Here is an 18,233-nt window from a genome sequence, read left to right on the forward strand (position 1 = left end):
GTCCTCGTTATTTACCGCGACCTGCACCCCACAACTACACCACCGTTACAACATCACTTATTCTACTGGACGTCCCCCACTGACAGACAGGGCCACGGACCGGGTCTAGCCACCGTGACAACCCCAGGACTGAGACTCAGAGGCCCGGCTCCGGGTACCCCTAGGCCCCTGCAGCGGTGTGGGGGCGCTCCATTAACCTATGGACAAATGACTACCAATACGCCCCAAATGTGCCAAATAACTATAACAGGAACTTTGGAAAGATTTACACCAGATTTTAGCTCTTTAAGTTCTATTGTTATTGATTATTTGCCAAAAAAACACAATAGAATAGTGTTTTAAAGATATTCTAAAAAACAGAACACAGAAGCAAACATTAATTTACAGACAAACAACTAAACAAATTTGCCATATAGGTAAATCGAGCACTTCAGAAGTTTTTACACTGGGTTTCACCTTTGTAGGTCTTACATGTTGGCTTAATTTCAATAGCAATTGTAGTATTTAACCACACACAAACAGCAAACAGATAAACTAAAAGAACCCCATGCAAAGTCACATCATTTTATTTATAAAAATGTATTCTTTTGACTGCTGTCTGATGTCTAATCGTTATGCACGGCCAAACAACTGCAGCAATCAGCACAAAATTTGGTACATAAGTAAATCAGGCACTTCTGAAGGTTTTAGACTCATCCCAACTTATTTTGAATTGTGGTTGTAAATGTTTATTTGTAATACTAACTTTGTGTAATCATTACTGTGGCTCCTGTATGGTCAGCGGGCTAACGAAGGCTGATAAGTCCTAGCATATTTTTACTATTGATAAGGACATACTGGGAGTTGTAAGTTCATGCAATATATGTAAATGAGGGTGATCTGACATTGCAGTCATAGAGTGAATATGGTGCTGTATTTATGTCCTGATGAGCATTCAGGTGATATATTTGTATAATAAAGGTTGCTCTGGTGCTGTATTCATGTACTGATGGTAGTTCTGGTGATGTTCTCATGTACTGATGGTAGGTTTGGTAACATTATCATGTACTGATATTGATGTACTTACAGCAAGTGAAGTAAGTATTGAACATGTCACCAATTTCATAAGTAAATATATTTCCAAAGGTGCTATTAGCATGAATTTCTCAAGAGATGTTGGTAACAACTAGTGACGAGCGAGTATACTCTTTGCTCCGGTGTCCTCCGAGTATTTTGGCATGCTCGGAGATTTAGTTTCTGTCGACGCAGCTGCATGATTTGAGGCTGCTGGACAGCCTAAATACTTGTGAGAAAAGCCTGTTTGTTAGGGAATCCCCACATGTATTCATCAGATGAACAAGCTGATATTATTTTTCACTGGCTGGATTGCATTCTAATTATTGAAAGATTTCAGCTGGTATCCTGACTCTCCATGGCTTTTTGCACCTCTCTTTCTACATGTGTTCAATACTTTTTCTCTGTGTCATTTCTCATTATTACACATAACTTATTTTATGGACATCTATGGCTTAACTTCTTTCCTTATGTGGATTTGATGGGTTGTTACTGACATCTGGTGAGAATTTCATGTCAAATAGCAGCTTTAGAGATATATTTAATTGTTGACATGTTCAATCCTTATTTCACCGGCTGTATGTATTTGTATATGGTGGTTCTGGTGATGTAATCATGTACTGATGATGGCTTTTGTGATGTAGTCATTTACTGATGGTAGTTCCAGTGATGCATTCATGTACTAATGGGGATGTGTTCATGAACTGATGGTGTTTCTGTTGCTGTGCTTAAGTATTAGTGGTAGTTCTGGTTATGTACTCATTAAATGACGATTCTTGTGATGTACTCATGTACTGATAGTGGTTTTGGGGCTGTATCATGTACTGAAGGTGGTTCAGGTGATTTAATTATATTAAGAGCCTCAGCAAAGCTGGGAATAAAATGTTGCTATCAGCTCTCAAAATTAGATAGCAAATTCAGAAGACAAAATCACACATTACAGGCTTAGGTAAGAATCATAAGTATGCTTGAGCCTCAATATCAAAGTTTTTTCACAAGCTGAATTTGTCCCATGATGTATGCAAATGGCATCACACTGATCACTAATGGAGTCTGTTTGGTATGTATTAGAGTATTCTTCAAATGCTGGACACCTTAAATGAAACCAAAACAGACCTCATTATAGCTCAGCTATATTTGTTTTCATAACTATATTTGGGCTTGCCATACAAAATATAGGATGTCAGGGATGAATATTGCTATGTATCCCTGGTATTGTGCAAAGTGACTGGAAACAGTCTGTAAACAGTGAGTAATTCCTATATGTAACTGTGAAATTGCCAGCCCAAAATTGCAAGCGCTGTTGAGCCACACGTCTAAAGGACATTCCTCTTTTAATTTGACTGGCATTATTGGGTGAAAAAGATAACAAACCTAGTGTAATTAGTCGTCAAAGCGTGTTAATTGACTCACCTGGGGAAGAGGGGTGCGTTAGGCTACTTTCACACTTCCGTTTTTTGTTTTCCGTCGACGTGCAGTGAATTGACGTATCGACGGATCTCTTGAAAATATTGAAAAACGTGTGCAACGGATCCTGTGAAATGACGGATGTGTCTTTTGGAATTGGTTAAATTTCTGGAATTGAAATGTCCGGGAACGAGAGAAAGAGAGACTCTCTCTGTTTCCCGGACTCGAAAATCCTTCCGGGCATGCTGAGAAGGGAAAAAACTGGATCCGTCGCTGGATTCCTGTGTGTGACGGTCAGCGACGGATCCTGTGTCCATAGGCTTCCATTGTAGCCCACGATGGGCAGCGCAGGATGCGTCGCTGACCGATTTTCCGACGTGCACAAAAAATGTTACAATGAACGTTTTCTCTGCACGACGGACCGCTATTTTACGACGGATCCAGTGCACGACGGATGAAACGGATGGAAATCCGTCACAATCCGTCACTAATACAAGTCTATGGGAAAATGCAGGATCCTGCAAATTTTTTTGCAGGATCCTACATTCTCAAAAATCGACGGATTGTGACAAATCAGAAAAGATGGAAGTGTGAAAATAGCCTTAGGGGACCTGATTCCTAACTCTACAACCCATTCCTTTTGCTGGATAGGAGAAATTGGCCTTATTTGCATAGGGCATCAAAATACCTTGTCCCAGCCCTGACAGTTACTTTAGAAACAGGGAAAGGAAAGCAACTAATTGCTCTTTATAAAGAGGATGGCAACAAATGAAGAATGTTCAGAAATCCAGAAATGAAGATTTGATGACAATAGTGGTAATGACACGTTGCCTTAACAATACCTTTCTTGTATTGTGTCTGAGCATTCTTATGACTTGTCCATTGGTGACATGTTTGCTATGTATGACTGATGCTGATAATTTGTTTTTTGATCCAACTATTTCTTGTCCTCTTATGCTACATGACTCTATTTTATTATTTCAGATCTCCAAAGTATGATTCCGATTCCACCTTACTCATCACTGATGCTTAGGTGAAACCACTTCAGATTTGTCCATTTAGAGCTGGAGTTGAGTTGTGCAATCTGTTTGGATTTCTCTATTTATCGCCTACATAGAGTAAATTATAGCATATGACAATTAAAGAACATTATTCTCAGTTGAATGAACTCAGGATCAGTCTACACTGTGTTCCAAATTATTATGCAAATTGAATTTAAGTGTGATAAAGATTTAATTGTTTTGTTTTTCAAATAAACTCGTGGATGGTATTGTGTCTCAGGGCTCAATGGATCACTGAAATCAATCTTAAACACATGGGATAATTAATTTTCCAGGTGATTCTAATTAAAGGAAAACTACTTAAAAATGATGTTCCACATTATTAAGCAGGTCACAGTTTTCAAGTAACATGGGAAAGAAAAAGGATGTCTCTGCTGCTGAAAAGCATCAAATAGCACAATGCCTTGGTGAAGGGATGAAAACATTAGAAATTTCCTGAAAACTTAGGCGTGATCATCGTACTGTTAAGAGACTTGTGGCTGTATCTGAGCACAGATGTGTTTGTGCTGATAAAGGCATAATGAGGAAGATTTCTGCCAGGCAAGTTCATCAGATTAAGAGAGCAGCTGCTAAAAAGCCATTACAAAGCAGCAAACAGATATTTGAAGCTGCTGGTGCCTCTGGAGTCCCTCGAACCTCAAGGTGTAGGCTCCTTCAAAGGCTTGCTGTGGTCCATAAACCTACTATTCGGCCACCCTTAAACAGTGTTCACAAGCAGAAATGGTTGCATTGGGCCCACACATACATGAAGACTAATTTCCAAACATTCTTGTTTACTGATAAGTGTTGAGCAACCCTGGATGGTCCAAATGGATGGAGTAGTGGATGGTTGGTGTATGGCCACCATGTCCCAACAAGGCTGCAACAACAGCAAGGAGGTGGAGGAGTCATGTTTTGGGCCGGAATCATGGAGAAACAGCTGGGAGGGCCCTTTAAGGTTCCTAAAGGTGTGAAAATGACCTCTGCAAAGTATATAGAGTTTCTGACTGACAACTTTCCTCCATGGTATAAAAAGCAGAAATGTGCCTTCAGGAGCAAAATCATCTTCATGCATGACAAAGCACCATCTCATGCTGCAAAGAAAACCTCTGAGTCATTGGCTGCTATGGGCATAAAAGGAGATAAACTCATGGTGTGGCCACCATCTTCCCCTGACCTGAACCCTATAGAGAACCTTTGGAGTATCATCAAGCAAAAGATCTATGAGGGTGGGAGGCAGTTCACCTCAAAACAGCAGCTCTGGGAGGCGATTCTGACCTCATGCAAAGAAATACAAGCAGAAACTCAATGGATGCAGGAATTGTGAAGGTGGTATCAAAGAAGGGTTCCTATGGTAACATGTAACTTGGCCTGTTAGGATGTTTTGAAGTTAAATAGCTTTTTGTTCAGTGAATGTGACCTCCTACTGCTGCAAACTCCACAAATGAGCATTTTCAGTTGTTTAAAACATATCAAATGTTTAGAAATTCTACTGTGCCGAATAATTTGGAACAGTGCATTTTGAGTTTTTATTCATTTTTGAGATTATACTGTTATCATTGGGAGGTTTCTTCAATAAAATTTGATGTATACTCTAACGGGTGATTACTTTTATTAGACTGACTGTCATTTGCACCAACCATTTAGGAAAATCAGAGAAAAATGTAATTTGCATAATAATTTGGAACATAGTGTATAATTAGACGCCAAAGACATACCGCAATATAAGGTCCTGTTATAGGATTCCGGTAATAACGAAAGGCTACATCTGTGTGCATACAGTTAAAATGTAGATGCGCCAATGTGATCTTCAAGACTCACAAGAAAAAAGGGCTGAGGGGCTACCTTTTAATTGTTGTTAAGCTTTGGGGTACAGGCAAAACAAATTGATCAGATTTACATGAACTAAAGATCTGCTCTTCTTACCAATTCTGCATTTTATAATAACATTCAATATGTTTTGCAAACTTTATATATTTGTGCAATCAAACATCACAAGCATTTCATTTTTTTCTTACTACTTACCCATCGGCACACAGGTGCGCGTGTGGTTAATAGCTTGCTGGTTGGAGATCTTGGATGAATTGTTCGGCGAGGATGTTGGAGATTGGTGAGCATGTATCTGAGGTACAGTAATAGGGAGAACAGGTCTGACAACATTGGTACAATTTGTCATCCCACCAGGAGACGCGTGTGTAGCTAGTGGAGAACTTCTGCTTGTTAGAGGAACTCCCATGGTGCAGTTTCGTGACTGGGCAAGTCCAGCAGGCATCCTAAAGCAATAAAACAAAAACAAGCAACATGACATAAAATTCTGTAGCCCTATGCTTCACGCAATAAAGTATTTCTATAACATGACATTCACGCCAGATTTTTTTTTTTTTACAGAAAGACTTTAACTTTTTTGGTTATTTTGGTAGCTTTTATTGTTCTTTTTATTTTTAAATACATTTTAGTGAACAGTAAAATGGTAAATTGTTTTATTGTGGCATTATGCAATCATACTATTGGTGTTAACACAATTCTACTAATATACACAGATAAGTTGCATATGCTCTGTCTTATTACAAATTTTTGACATACAGGTGGACAGATAAATTAGTGGGATAGATGAGCACATAAAGATAACATTGAGGAGTGAAGAAAGAGAAATTTTATGGGACTTTAATATTTACGGCCTACTTTATGATAAGTCGTCAATACCAAATTGGTAGGATCAGGCTTATGGCAGTGACTTGCAATACTAGATACAGCCACTGAAAAATGTATGAAGCCACTGCCAGATAAACAGTCAAGTGAATGTAGTGCTTGCCGCTGCACCCCTTGTAATCAGCTGTGGAGGTGCCAGGAGTTAGACTGCAACTGATCCTATGTTTATGGCCTGTTCTAAGCCATCTATATTAAATCTTGGAAAAAAACATTAAAATGGTTGTCCCATGAACAAAGTACATTTTAATTAACAGCTAAATAAGTTCTGCAATTGGATGTGATTAAATAAAATGTTCCTGTGCTGAGATAATCTTATAAATGTGTAATGGCTGTGCCTGACCGTACAGGAACATGGTCTGATCATACCACAGCTCCTGGGCAGGGGAGGAAGGAAATGAGAGTATACAGACAGAACAGCAGGGAATGGCAGATGTTTTCTGTGAGGTAAAGCATATCTCTGTTTAAAAAACTTGTTTTTCTTTACAGAATCATCTGAGATCATCTGCTGTCATGTCTGTATACTCTTTTGCGCCCTTCCCTAGGTTTCGGAGCTGAGGCATGTGCAGACCATCAATGAAACCAGCCCTACATGATCAGACATATCCATTACATGGTACATTTATAAGTTTATCTATGCACAGCAACAATTTTTTAACACATCCAATTGTGGAACTTTTATTTCAAGATCTAATGGTTAAAATGTACTTTGTTCCTGGTAAAACCCGTTTTCCCCTTCATGCCATAGCCATTTTCCGTTTTTGTTTTTTTCTACCCTTCTTCCAAGAACCATAATTTTTTATTTTTCCATCAATATATCAATATGAGGGCTTCTTTTTTGGCGGGATGAGTTGTGCTTTTGAATAAAACCATTATTTCTACTGCATCTTGTACTGGCAAATAGGAAACAAATTCCAAGTGGGTTGAAACAGCAATCGCAGTTGTTTTTGGGTTCTTTTTAATTTACTATGTTCACTATATGGCAACACTGACCTGGCAATATGATTTTCCAGGTCAGTACGAGTATGCAGATACCCTCCGCCAAGCTTAAAAGGAGCCTGGGTGTGATAGGGTGTGGCCAACGCCCACCCACCCAATTCATTAAAACTTCTTGCGTTTTGCACACTAGAAATGATACTCCAGTCAAGAACTTAAGTAACAATTCTGGGGAGATACACAAAGGTGCACGCCACTGATAAGATGCACCAAATCCTTTAAGTGGATTAATGTAGTTGGCATGTTGTACTCCAGTGAGCTCTTTATTAAGACAGGCGTGTGCTATGTTCAGTCTTAATGAATAGACCCCATGGTGTTAGAATTATCTCTTACTTGCATTATCCAACAAGGGAGACATAATTTGGAATTTTGGGAATTTTTCACTACACTAACAATATGAATACTTATAGGTTTTGCTCCATGTCCAATTCTGGGCGTGGGTTTTACTTACATGGCTGTGAGATACGGTAACTTCCTGGTCTAAGAAATTTGTAACGCTTAAAGTCTTGCTAAAAAAAAATCAACCTGCCTTTACGATGATACAAACACAACATATCTTCGATGTACTTTTGTCTTTACTCTACAATATTTTTAAATGAACAAGAACCTGACCTATATTCTAATTACACATCCATAGCCATCCAGCAGACATATTGCGCGCTCTGCAAGGTAGAAGAGGAAGCAGGTATGCCTAATGTTTGCTGCAGTTTATATGCTAATGCTGCTGCCTGCTCACAGTGGTAATCTAACTGCACAGCATGAAAGTGTATGCTGTATTAAACCAATTAAACAAAACCTGCACTCAAGGCTAATTTGATATGGTTGTAAGTAAAGTATATGAAGTTGAAAGCTTCTATAGAAAAAAAACAAAAAACAACAACAACAAAAAGGATAATTCCAGTTCTAATACATTATCACTCATCCACAGGATAGGTGATAACTTGCAGATGGCTGACAATCTGACCTCTAAGGGTACTGTCACACAGTCACACTTTGGACGCTACGACGGCACGATCCGTGACGTCGCAGCGTCGTATGATTATCGCTCCAGCGTCGTAGACTGCGGTCACACGTTGCAATCACGGCGCTGGAGCGATGCCGAAGTCCCCGGGTAACCAGGGTAAACATCGGGTTACTAAGCGCAGAGCCGCGCTTAGTAACCCGATGTTTACCCTGGTTACCAGCGTAAACGTAAAAAAAACAAACCGTACATACTCACATTCCGGTGTCTGTCCCCCGGCGTTCTGCTTCTCTCCACTGTGTAAGCAGCAGAGCCGGAAAGCACAGCGGTGACGTCAGACGTCACCGCTGTGCTCGCTTTCCGGCCGGCAGGCGCTCACAGTGCAGAGAAGCTGAGACGCCGGAGGACAGACACCGGAATGTAAGTATGTACTGTTTGTTTTTTTTTACTTTTACGCTGGTAACCACGGTAAACATCGGGTTACTAAGCGTGGCCCTGCGCTTAGTTACCCGATGTTTACCCTGGTTACAAGCGAACACATCGCTGGATCGCTGTCACACACAACGATCCAGCGATGTCAGCGGGAGATCCAGCGACGAAAGAAAGTTCCATACGATCTGCTACGACGTACGATTCTCAGCAGGATCCCTGATCGCTGCTGCGTGTCAGACACAGCGATATCATATGGATATCGCTGGAACGTCACGGATCGTACGGTCGTAGCGATCAAAGTGTGACTGTGTGACAGTACCCTTAGGCTTCTTTCACACTTCAGTTGTTTGGCGTCAGTCTGCTCCGACATAGTGACGGATCGACGGATCCGTCACAATTGTTGAGAAAATGGTTCTAACGGATCCGTTTTTTTGACGGATCAGTTACTTGGGGGTTGTCTGGGAAAAGTATCTACTTTTTGGAGCATGCGCAATTGAAAAAGCGGATTGGGGCGATGGATCCGCCAAAATGACGGTCGCGACGGATCCGTCGCCCATAGGTGGCCATTCTATGGAATGGCGGAGGCGACGGATCCGTCGCGAACCGCCATTTCGGCGCAGACAAAAAACGTTATAATGTCCATCAATGTCTAGACAACGTCCGCCAAATTTCGATGGATCCGTCGCATGGCGGATGGAACGGACAACCATCCGCCACAATCCGTCGCTAATGCATGTCTATGGGAAAATAGCGGATCCGCCCCCCCAAAAATGGAGGATCAGCTATTTGAGGAAAATGGCAGTTTCAGACTGACGCCAAAAGACTGAAGTGTGAAAGAGGCCTAAGACCTACACAAGTCATTAGAAACTTGGGCTGTACTGTACAATGTGCATATGTACACATTGGACTAAGCAGTAACTAATGTTATCACCTACCCTGCAAAGGCATACTGATTAATCAAAACTTTTATGCTAGAATTCTAGCATAAAAAAATTTGAAAAGTCAAGAACGTTTGGTGCAACGCAAGGCTGTGGCACCTTTTTACAGTTACGACATTTTTGCCTAACTTTGATAAAACAGTTGTGGATCGATGGGGTCTCAGCAACTCCTCCTCGTCAAATTCATGATAAGCATCAGTGTTCCTTATGCCGTAAATCTTGAGTGCGAATTGTGGCAAGGTACATACAGAGGTGTACGGCACTCTTCAGACACATCAGATTCGTTAAAGGGATTTTCCCATAAACAAAGTACATTTTAATTAATAGATCTTGGTATAATAATAATTTCAACAATTGGATGTGTTTAAATAAAATGTTCCTGTGCTGAGATAATCTTGTAAATGTGCCTCTGCTGTGTACTGTGTAATGGCTGTGTCTGACTGTGCAGGAACATGGTCTGATCATACCACAGCTCCTGGGCAGGGGAGGAAGCAAAAGAGTATTACAGCATGAGAGTACAGCTGATTCTTTTTGTGAGTAACACATTTCAATGCTTGTTTTTAAACAATATTTTACCTCAAAGAAATATCAGCCACGATCCCCTGCTGTAATGACTGTACAGCCTTTTGCCTCCTCCCCTGCCCAGGAGATGTGGTATGATCAGACCATGTTCCTGTACGGTCAGACACAGCCATTACACAGGACACAGCAGGGGCACATTTATGAGATTATCTCAACACAGGAACATTTTTCAAACACATTGAATTGTGGAATTTATTATTATTCAAAGATCTTTTTATTAAAATGTTGATTAAAATTAATTTTGTTTGTGGGTAAATCCCTTTAAGAGATGTAGACCTCTTAATGAATCAGGAGTATTTGACTTCAGCGCGTCCCCTCATAAAGACCAGTGTGAAAAAAGCCGGGCCTTTATGAATTGGGGCAATATCTGTCAAGGCATAGTACTTTCTCAGTGATTTGTACAGATGGACAATATAATCATTGCATCATTACAGAAAATAGTTTTTATCTCTACTAGCCGTGCAGCTTGCCAAATACTAACGGTGTGTAATGTACACTCAGCTTTGCTTGTCAGTTCCAGTGGATGTCATGTAACCACAAGTATGAAATGTGCATATTTGCAGGCAAGTGCTTACTATAGTCGTTCGTCTGCTCTCAATAGAAGGGAATTAAAAGAAGTCAGATGAGACTAATCAGTACGTAACCGCAAGTATGCAAATCACATACATACAGTTATGTGACCAACTGCGCGCATTGGGAATACTGAGAAATCATGACAGCATTTGCATCGCACTCTGTCACAATTCGGTAATCTGCAGAGTGGCTGCAGACTTTTGTCCCAAGGACAACACCTCTAAATGTATAGTGTATTTCAAACTTCAAGCATGCAGAATAAGCTCAACATGGTGTAGGGCAGTGTCTGGGCGGATGTGGTTGATGCTGCCCAAAAAGTTGATTGGCTATTATTGAAAATAAGGGTGGCCTCAGACTGGTCTCAGATTTATTTTTTTTTAAATGTCAAATGTATTTTTGCACATATTGAGTAGTTTGGCAATTATTCTCACTTTAACCCCTTCACGACATATGACGTACATGTACGTCTTTAGCTGGCATTCATAGGAGATTGTACTTTTCACTTTACATATCAGTGCTGATGAACTGCTACAGGTGCTTCTCACAAAATTAGAATATCAGCAAAAAATTTATTTATTTCAGTTCAATACAAAAAGTGAAACTCATATATTATGTAGAGTCATTACAAACAGAATGATCTATTTCAAGTGTTTATTTCTGCTAATGTTGATGATTATAGCTTACAGCCAATGAAAACCCCATAAGTCATTATCTCAGTAAATCAGAATACTTTATAACACCAGCATGAAAAATATTTTAAATTCTGAAATGTTGGTCTACTGAAATGTATGTTCAGTAAATGCACTCAATACCTGGTCGGGGCTCCTTTTGCATCAATTACTGCATCAATGTGGCGTGGCATGGAGGCAATCAGCCTGTGGCACTGCTGAGGTGTTATGGAAGCCCATGTTGCTTTGATAGCAGCCTTCAGCTTGTCTGCATTGTTGGGTCTGGTGTCTCTCATCTTCCTCTTGACAATTCTCTATTAGTGATGAGCAAGTGTACCCGTTGCTCGGGTTTTCCTGAGCACGCTCGGGTGATCTCCAAGTATTTGTAACTGCTCGGAGATTTAGTTTTTGTTGACCCAGCTGCATGATTTACAGCTGCTGGCCAGCCTGAGTACATGTGGGGATTGCCTGGTTGCTAGGGAATCTCCACATGTATTCAAGCTGTCTATCAACTGTAAATCATGCAGCTGAGGCAATGAAAACTAAATCTCCGAGCAGTTACAAATACTTGGAGATCACCCCAGCGTGCTCACGAAAACCCGAGCAATGAGTACACTCGCTCATCACTATTCCCTATAGATTCTCTATGGGGTCAAGGTGAAGCGAATTTGCTGGCCAATCAAGCACAGTGATACTGTTGTTTTTAAACCAGGCATTGGTACTTTTGGCAGTGTGGACAAGTGCCAAGTCCTGCTGGAGAATTAAATGTCCATCTCCAAAATGCCTGTCGTCAGAGGGAAGCATGAAGTGCTCTAAAATTTCCTGTTAGATGGCTGCACTGACTTTGGTCTTGATAAAACAGAGTGGACCTACACCAGCAGATGGCATGGCTCCCCAAACCATCAATGATTGTGGAAACTTCACACTAGACCTCCAGCAGCTTGGATTATGGACCTTTCTACTCTTCCTCCCGACTCTGGGATCTTGATTTCCAAATGAAATGCAAAATTTACTTTCATCTGAAAACAACACCTTGGACCACTGAGCGACAGTCCAGTTCTTTTTCTCCTTGGCCCAGGTAAGACGCTTCTGGCGTTGTCTATTGGTCATGAATGACTTGACACAAGGAATGAGACACTTGTAGCCCATGTCCTGGATACATCTGTGTGTGGTGGCTCTTGAAGCAATGACTCCAGCAGCAGTCCACTCCTTGTGATTCTCCCCCAAATTTTTGAATGGCCTTTTATTAACAATCCTTTCAAGGCTGCAGTTATCCTGGTTGCTTGGGCACCTTTTTCTACCACACTTTTTCCTTCCACTAAACTTTCCATTAATATGCTTGGATACAACACTCTTTGAACAGCCGGCTTCTTTTTTGTTAATTATTCTAATTTACTGAGACAATGACTTTTGTGTTTTCATTGGCTGTAAACTATAATCATCAACATTAATAGAATTAAAGGCTTGAAATAGATCACGGTTTGTAATGACTCTATATAAATATATGAGTTTCACTTTTTGTATTGAAGAACTGAAATAATTTAACTTTTTGATGATATTCTAATTTTGTGAGAAGCACCCGTATGTATAGGTAAAAAAGAGAGGATAGCAGCATACCACTGATGAAAAAAACTTTATTCAGGCATAGCAAGCAATATTAAAAACATGAAAAGCCTAATAGTAGTGCCACTGTCCTCTCTATTTTTCCTGTCTGCGCTCACTAGCCTTGCGAGCACCCACCTGCCTTCTGATTTGGCTCTACCCATTTGGTGCTGCATGTGGATCCCGTTGAAGCTCCCAGATCTCCTTCTCCTGCACCAGTATGTATAGCACAAGCAAACAGACGATCGCAACTTCAATTCCCTTAACCCCTTAGGCAGGGCCGGACTGGGACAAAAAAGCAGCCCTGCCACACAATCCCCACCAGCCCACATACTATAACACTCCTCACCCCGATCAGTGAATTTTGCTTTTCTTTGTTGTGCCCCTCACTCTCCTAAAATAGGATATTTGAAGAGCCTCATGTGAATGCTGACACAGTGCATATGATTGACCACAGCTACATTTATATGGTGCTCTACAGAGCTCCGATTTTCAGGATCATGGAGGTCCCAGCAGTCGGATCTCCAGCAATTGGAAAGTTATCCCCTGTCCAGAGGAGAGGGGATTACTTGGGACAATCCATTTAAACAGCTTTTCCAATATTTTATTTTTATTTGGACATATTAATATTGAAAATACTAAACCAATATTGACCATCCCAAAGTCCAATGTCCCCTCTTCGACAACAGGACAGTACTGTGCAGTGCATACAGGGCCGGCTCCAGGTTTTCGTGGGCCCCAGGTGAAAGTCTCAGTTGGCTCCTTTAACACGTACCACAATTCATAATGCACAGATACAGCAGAGAAATATAGGGATAGTACAATGACAAAGATTTCACTTCTTACATTACATGAGTGATAACTATTGTACATTCTACAATAAGTCATAAATCAGACAGTATAGTCTGGGCACCAGTATCAGACAGCATCCTGGGCACCACATAGCACTCCATACAGTATTATGGGCACAACATAGTCATCCATACAGTATATTGAGCACATATAGTGCTCCATACAGTATTATGGGCACCACATAGCACTCCATACAGAATAATGAGCCCCATATATTGCTCCATACAGAATGAGTGCCATACACTCACCGGCCACTTTATTAGGTATACCATGCTAGTAACGGGTTGGACCCCCTTTTGCCTTCAGAACTGCCTCAATTCTTCGTGGCATAGATTCAACAAGGTGCTGGAAGCATTCCTCAGAGATTTTGGTCCATATTGACATGATGGCATCACACAGTTGCCGCAGATTTGTCGGCTGCACATCCCAAAGATGCTCCATACAAGGCAGGATGGATCCATGCTTTCATGTTGTTTACGCCAAATTCTGACCCTACCATCCGAATGTCGCAGCAGAAATCGAGACTCATCAGACCAAGCAACGTTTTTCCAATCTTCTACTGTCCAATTTCGATGAGCTTGTACAAATTGTAGCCTCAGTTTCCTGTTCTTAGCTGAAAGGAGTGGTACCCGGTGTGGTCTTCTGCTGCTGTAGCCCATCTGCCTCAAAGTTCGACGCACTGTGCGTTCAGAGATGCTCTTAGGCCTACCTTGGTTGTAACGGGTGGCGATTTGAGTCACTGTTGCCTTTCTATCAGCTCGAACCAGTCTGCCCATTCTCCTCTGACCTCTGGCATCAACAAGGCATTTCCGCCCACAGAACTGCCGCTCACTGGATTTTTTTTCTTTTTCGGACCATTCTCTGTAAACCCTAGAGATGGTTGTGCGTGAAAATCCCAGTAGATCAGCAGTTTCTGAAATACTCAGACCAGCCCTTCTGGCACCAACAACCATGCCACGTTCAAAGGCACTCAAATCACCTTTCTTCCCCATACTGATGCTCTGCAGGAACTGCAGGAGATTGTCTTGACCATGTCTACATGCCTAAATGCACTGAGTTGCCGCCATGTGATTGGCTGATTAGAAATTAAGTGTTAACAAGAAGTTGGACAGGTGTACCTAATAAAGTGGCCGGTGAGTGTATATTGCTCCATACAGTATTATGGGCACCACATAGTGCTCCATACAATATAATGAGCCCCATATATTGCTTCATACAGTATTATGGGCACCACATAGTCCTCCATACAGTATTCTGGGAACCACATAGCGCTCCATAAAGAATAATATGCCCCATATATTGCTCCATACAGTATAATGAGCCCCATATTTTGCTCTATACAGTATTATGGGCACCACATAGTGCGCCATACAGTATAATGAGCCCCATATATTGCTCTATACAGTATTATGGGCACCACATAGTCATCCATACAGTATTGTGGGCACCACATAAGGCTCCATGCAGAATAATATGCCCCATATATTGCTCCATACAGAATAAGCCCCATATAATGCTCTACATAGTATTATGGGTACCACATCTGCTCCATACAGTATAATGAGCCCCATGTATTGCTCAATACTGAATAATAACCCCCATATATTGCTCCATGCAGTATAATGAGCCGCATATAATGCTCCAAACAGTATAATGAGACCCATTTAATGCTCAAAACAGTATAATGTGCCCCATATAATACTCCATACATTATAATGAGCCCCATACCTTGCTCCAAACAGATGGGCCCCATAAAATGCTCCATTTATAATGGGCCCCATATGAGGCTCCATATATAATGGGCCCCATATGATGCTCTAATATATAATGGGCCCCATATTATGCTTCAGTATAATGGGCCCCATATGATGTTCCATATAATGCTCCAGTGTATGATGGGCCCCATATAATGCTCCAGTATAATATGAAGCCCATAATATGCTCCAGTATATGATGGCCCCCATATATTGCCCAAAACATTTATAAAAAAACCCCAAAAAACTGAAATCCTCACCTCTCGTCGATGGCCGCTGCTCTGCTCCGGACTCCTTAACATCAGCATCTTCCGGCTCTCTGCACTGTGACTGTTCAGGCAGAGGGCGCACAGATGTGATGTCACTGCACCCTCTGACCTGAAACGTCACAGTCAGAAGACGCCACAGCGGAGGAGCGGGAAGAGGTAAGTATCGCAAGTGCCTGGGTCCTGAGCAAGCGGAGGAGGGGTGGACTCTACTAGCCCATGTGGCAACATTTCAGTTCCACAGCAGAGAAAGGTTATGTTATGAATCTGAAACGTTGCCACATGGACCAATAAAGAGTCCGCCACTTTATTCACAACTTATCAGAATGATTATTTATAAATGTATCCTCTGCCATCATCCCTGTGTCTGAGCTCCAAATCTAAGAACAGCACGCCTTTTTATTTAAGCAATTAATAAGTTTATGGGCATATGATGTGTGTGCTTTGAGGGTCATTACATGTATGTGAGAAGGGGACTGTGAGTGATCAAACTGTGTTTTTTTTTGCTGTAGGGACCACCAGACTGTATGTGGAAAGGATTACTTTGGGTGCCATTATTCTGTGTTGGGGAACAGTAGGGGCCATCAAACAGTGGTGGGGTCACTAGAGATCTTAATGTGTGAGTATGGGTAGGGACGGTGGGGTCATCACTGTGTGTGGGCACTGAATGGGAATCTTGGTGTGTATGTGGATGGTACTGTTGAGGAATTGACTGTGGGAGTATCGTGTTTGTGGGAAAAATGTGGTGGTATCATGCTTTATGGTGGCCATTAATGCGTTATCGTAGTGGGTGAGAACACTAATGGGGTTCAATAGGGGAAAATTACATTGTAAGTGCTACAATACATGTCCCTCTCCCTGCCTTTAAGATCTGGGAGATACAGTCTTCTGTGACTGCACCTTTGTGCTGTGACCCCACTGACATTTTGTAGTTTTGTAAGGGGAAACCCCAATTAAGATGTCTGCTAGGCCTTTCTCACCCAGACATGAAATACGGCGTGGGACAGAACGATGGCCAAGTATGGTATATTGTTGTTTTTTATTTTTGTTTTATTACAGGAGAACGAGGGCTTTGGTGGAATTAGGCGTTAGGTGAGTATAACTGTGTTTTGTTTTATTTCTAATAAAGGATTTTTATTTTATATGTATATAGAGGTCCTGGAGCTGGTGATGTATATACAGGTGCTGGGATGGGGCTGGTGATGTATATACAGGTGCGGGCTGGGGCTGGTGATGTATATACAGGTGCTGGGCTGTGGCTGTTGATGTGTATACAGGTGCTGGGCTGGGGCTGATGATGGTTGGTGATGTATACACAGGTGCTGGGCTTGGGCTGAAGTATATACAGGTGCTGGGCTGGGGCTGGTGATGTATATACAGGTGCTGGGCTGGTGCTGTATATACAGGTGCTGGGCTAGTGATGTATATACAGTTGCTGGGCTGGTGATGTATATACAGGTGCTGGGCTGGGACTGGTGATGTATATACAGGTGCTGGGCTGGGGAGGGTGATGTGTATACAGGTGCTGGGCTGGTGATGTGTATACAGGTGCTGGGCTGGGACTGGTGATGTATATACAGGTGCTGGGCTGGTGATGTAAATACAGTTGCTGGGCTGGTGATGTATATACAGGTGCTGGGCTGGTGATGTATATACAGGTGCTGGGCTGGTGATGTATATACAGGTGCTGGGCTGGTGATGTATATATAGATGCTGGGCTGGTGCTGAAGTATATACAGGTGCTGGGCTGGGGCTGAAGTATATACAGGTGCTGGGCTGGTGATGTATATACAGGAGCAGGGCTTGGGCTGGTGATGTATATATAGGTGCTGGGCTGGGACTGGTGATGTATATACAGGTGCTGGGCTGGTGATGTATATACAGGTGCTGGGCTGGGGCTGACGATGGCTGGTGATGTATATACAGGTGCTGGGCTGGGGCAGGTGATGTATATACAGGTGCTGGGCTGGGGCTGGTGATGTATATACAGGTTCTGGGCTGGGGCAGGTGATGTATATACAGGTGCTGGGCTGGGGCTGGTGATGTATATACAGGTGCGGGCTGGGGCTGGTGATGTATATACAGGTGCTGGGCTGTGGCTGGTGATGTATATACAGGTGCTGGGCTGGGGCTGATGATGGCTGGTGATGTATATACAGGTGCTGGGCTGGGGCTGAAGTATATACAGGTGCTGGGCTGGTGATGTATATACAGGTGCTAGGCTGGGACTGGTGATGTATATACAGGTGCTGGGCTGGTGATGTATATAGAGGTGCTGGGCTGGTGATGTATATACAGGTGCTGGGCTGGTGCTGAAGTATATACAGGCGCTGGGCTGGGGCTGAAGTATATGCAGGTGCTGGGCTGGTGATGTATATACAGGTGCTGGGCTGGGGAGGGTGA

General features: G+C 42.1%; 1 protein-coding gene across 3 annotated transcripts in view; it reads right to left on the bottom strand.

The window, feature by feature from the left end:
- The window catches only part of SH3RF3 (SH3 domain containing ring finger 3), a 684,824-nt gene that overhangs the window by 65,701 nt on the left and 600,890 nt on the right, over nucleotides 1-18,233 (bottom strand). For all 3 annotated transcript variants that reach the window (XM_077296585.1, XM_077296584.1, XM_077296586.1), the window contains one exon: nucleotides 5,526-5,773. In XM_077296585.1, the coding sequence (XP_077152700.1) occupies nucleotides 5,526-5,773 (248 nt within the window). The remainder of the gene's footprint in view (nucleotides 1-5,525; nucleotides 5,774-18,233) is intronic.

This window comes from Ranitomeya variabilis, chromosome 3 (genome assembly GCF_051348905.1).
Source record: "Ranitomeya variabilis isolate aRanVar5 chromosome 3, aRanVar5.hap1, whole genome shotgun sequence".
Taxonomy (NCBI): domain Eukaryota; kingdom Metazoa; phylum Chordata; class Amphibia; order Anura; family Dendrobatidae; genus Ranitomeya; species Ranitomeya variabilis.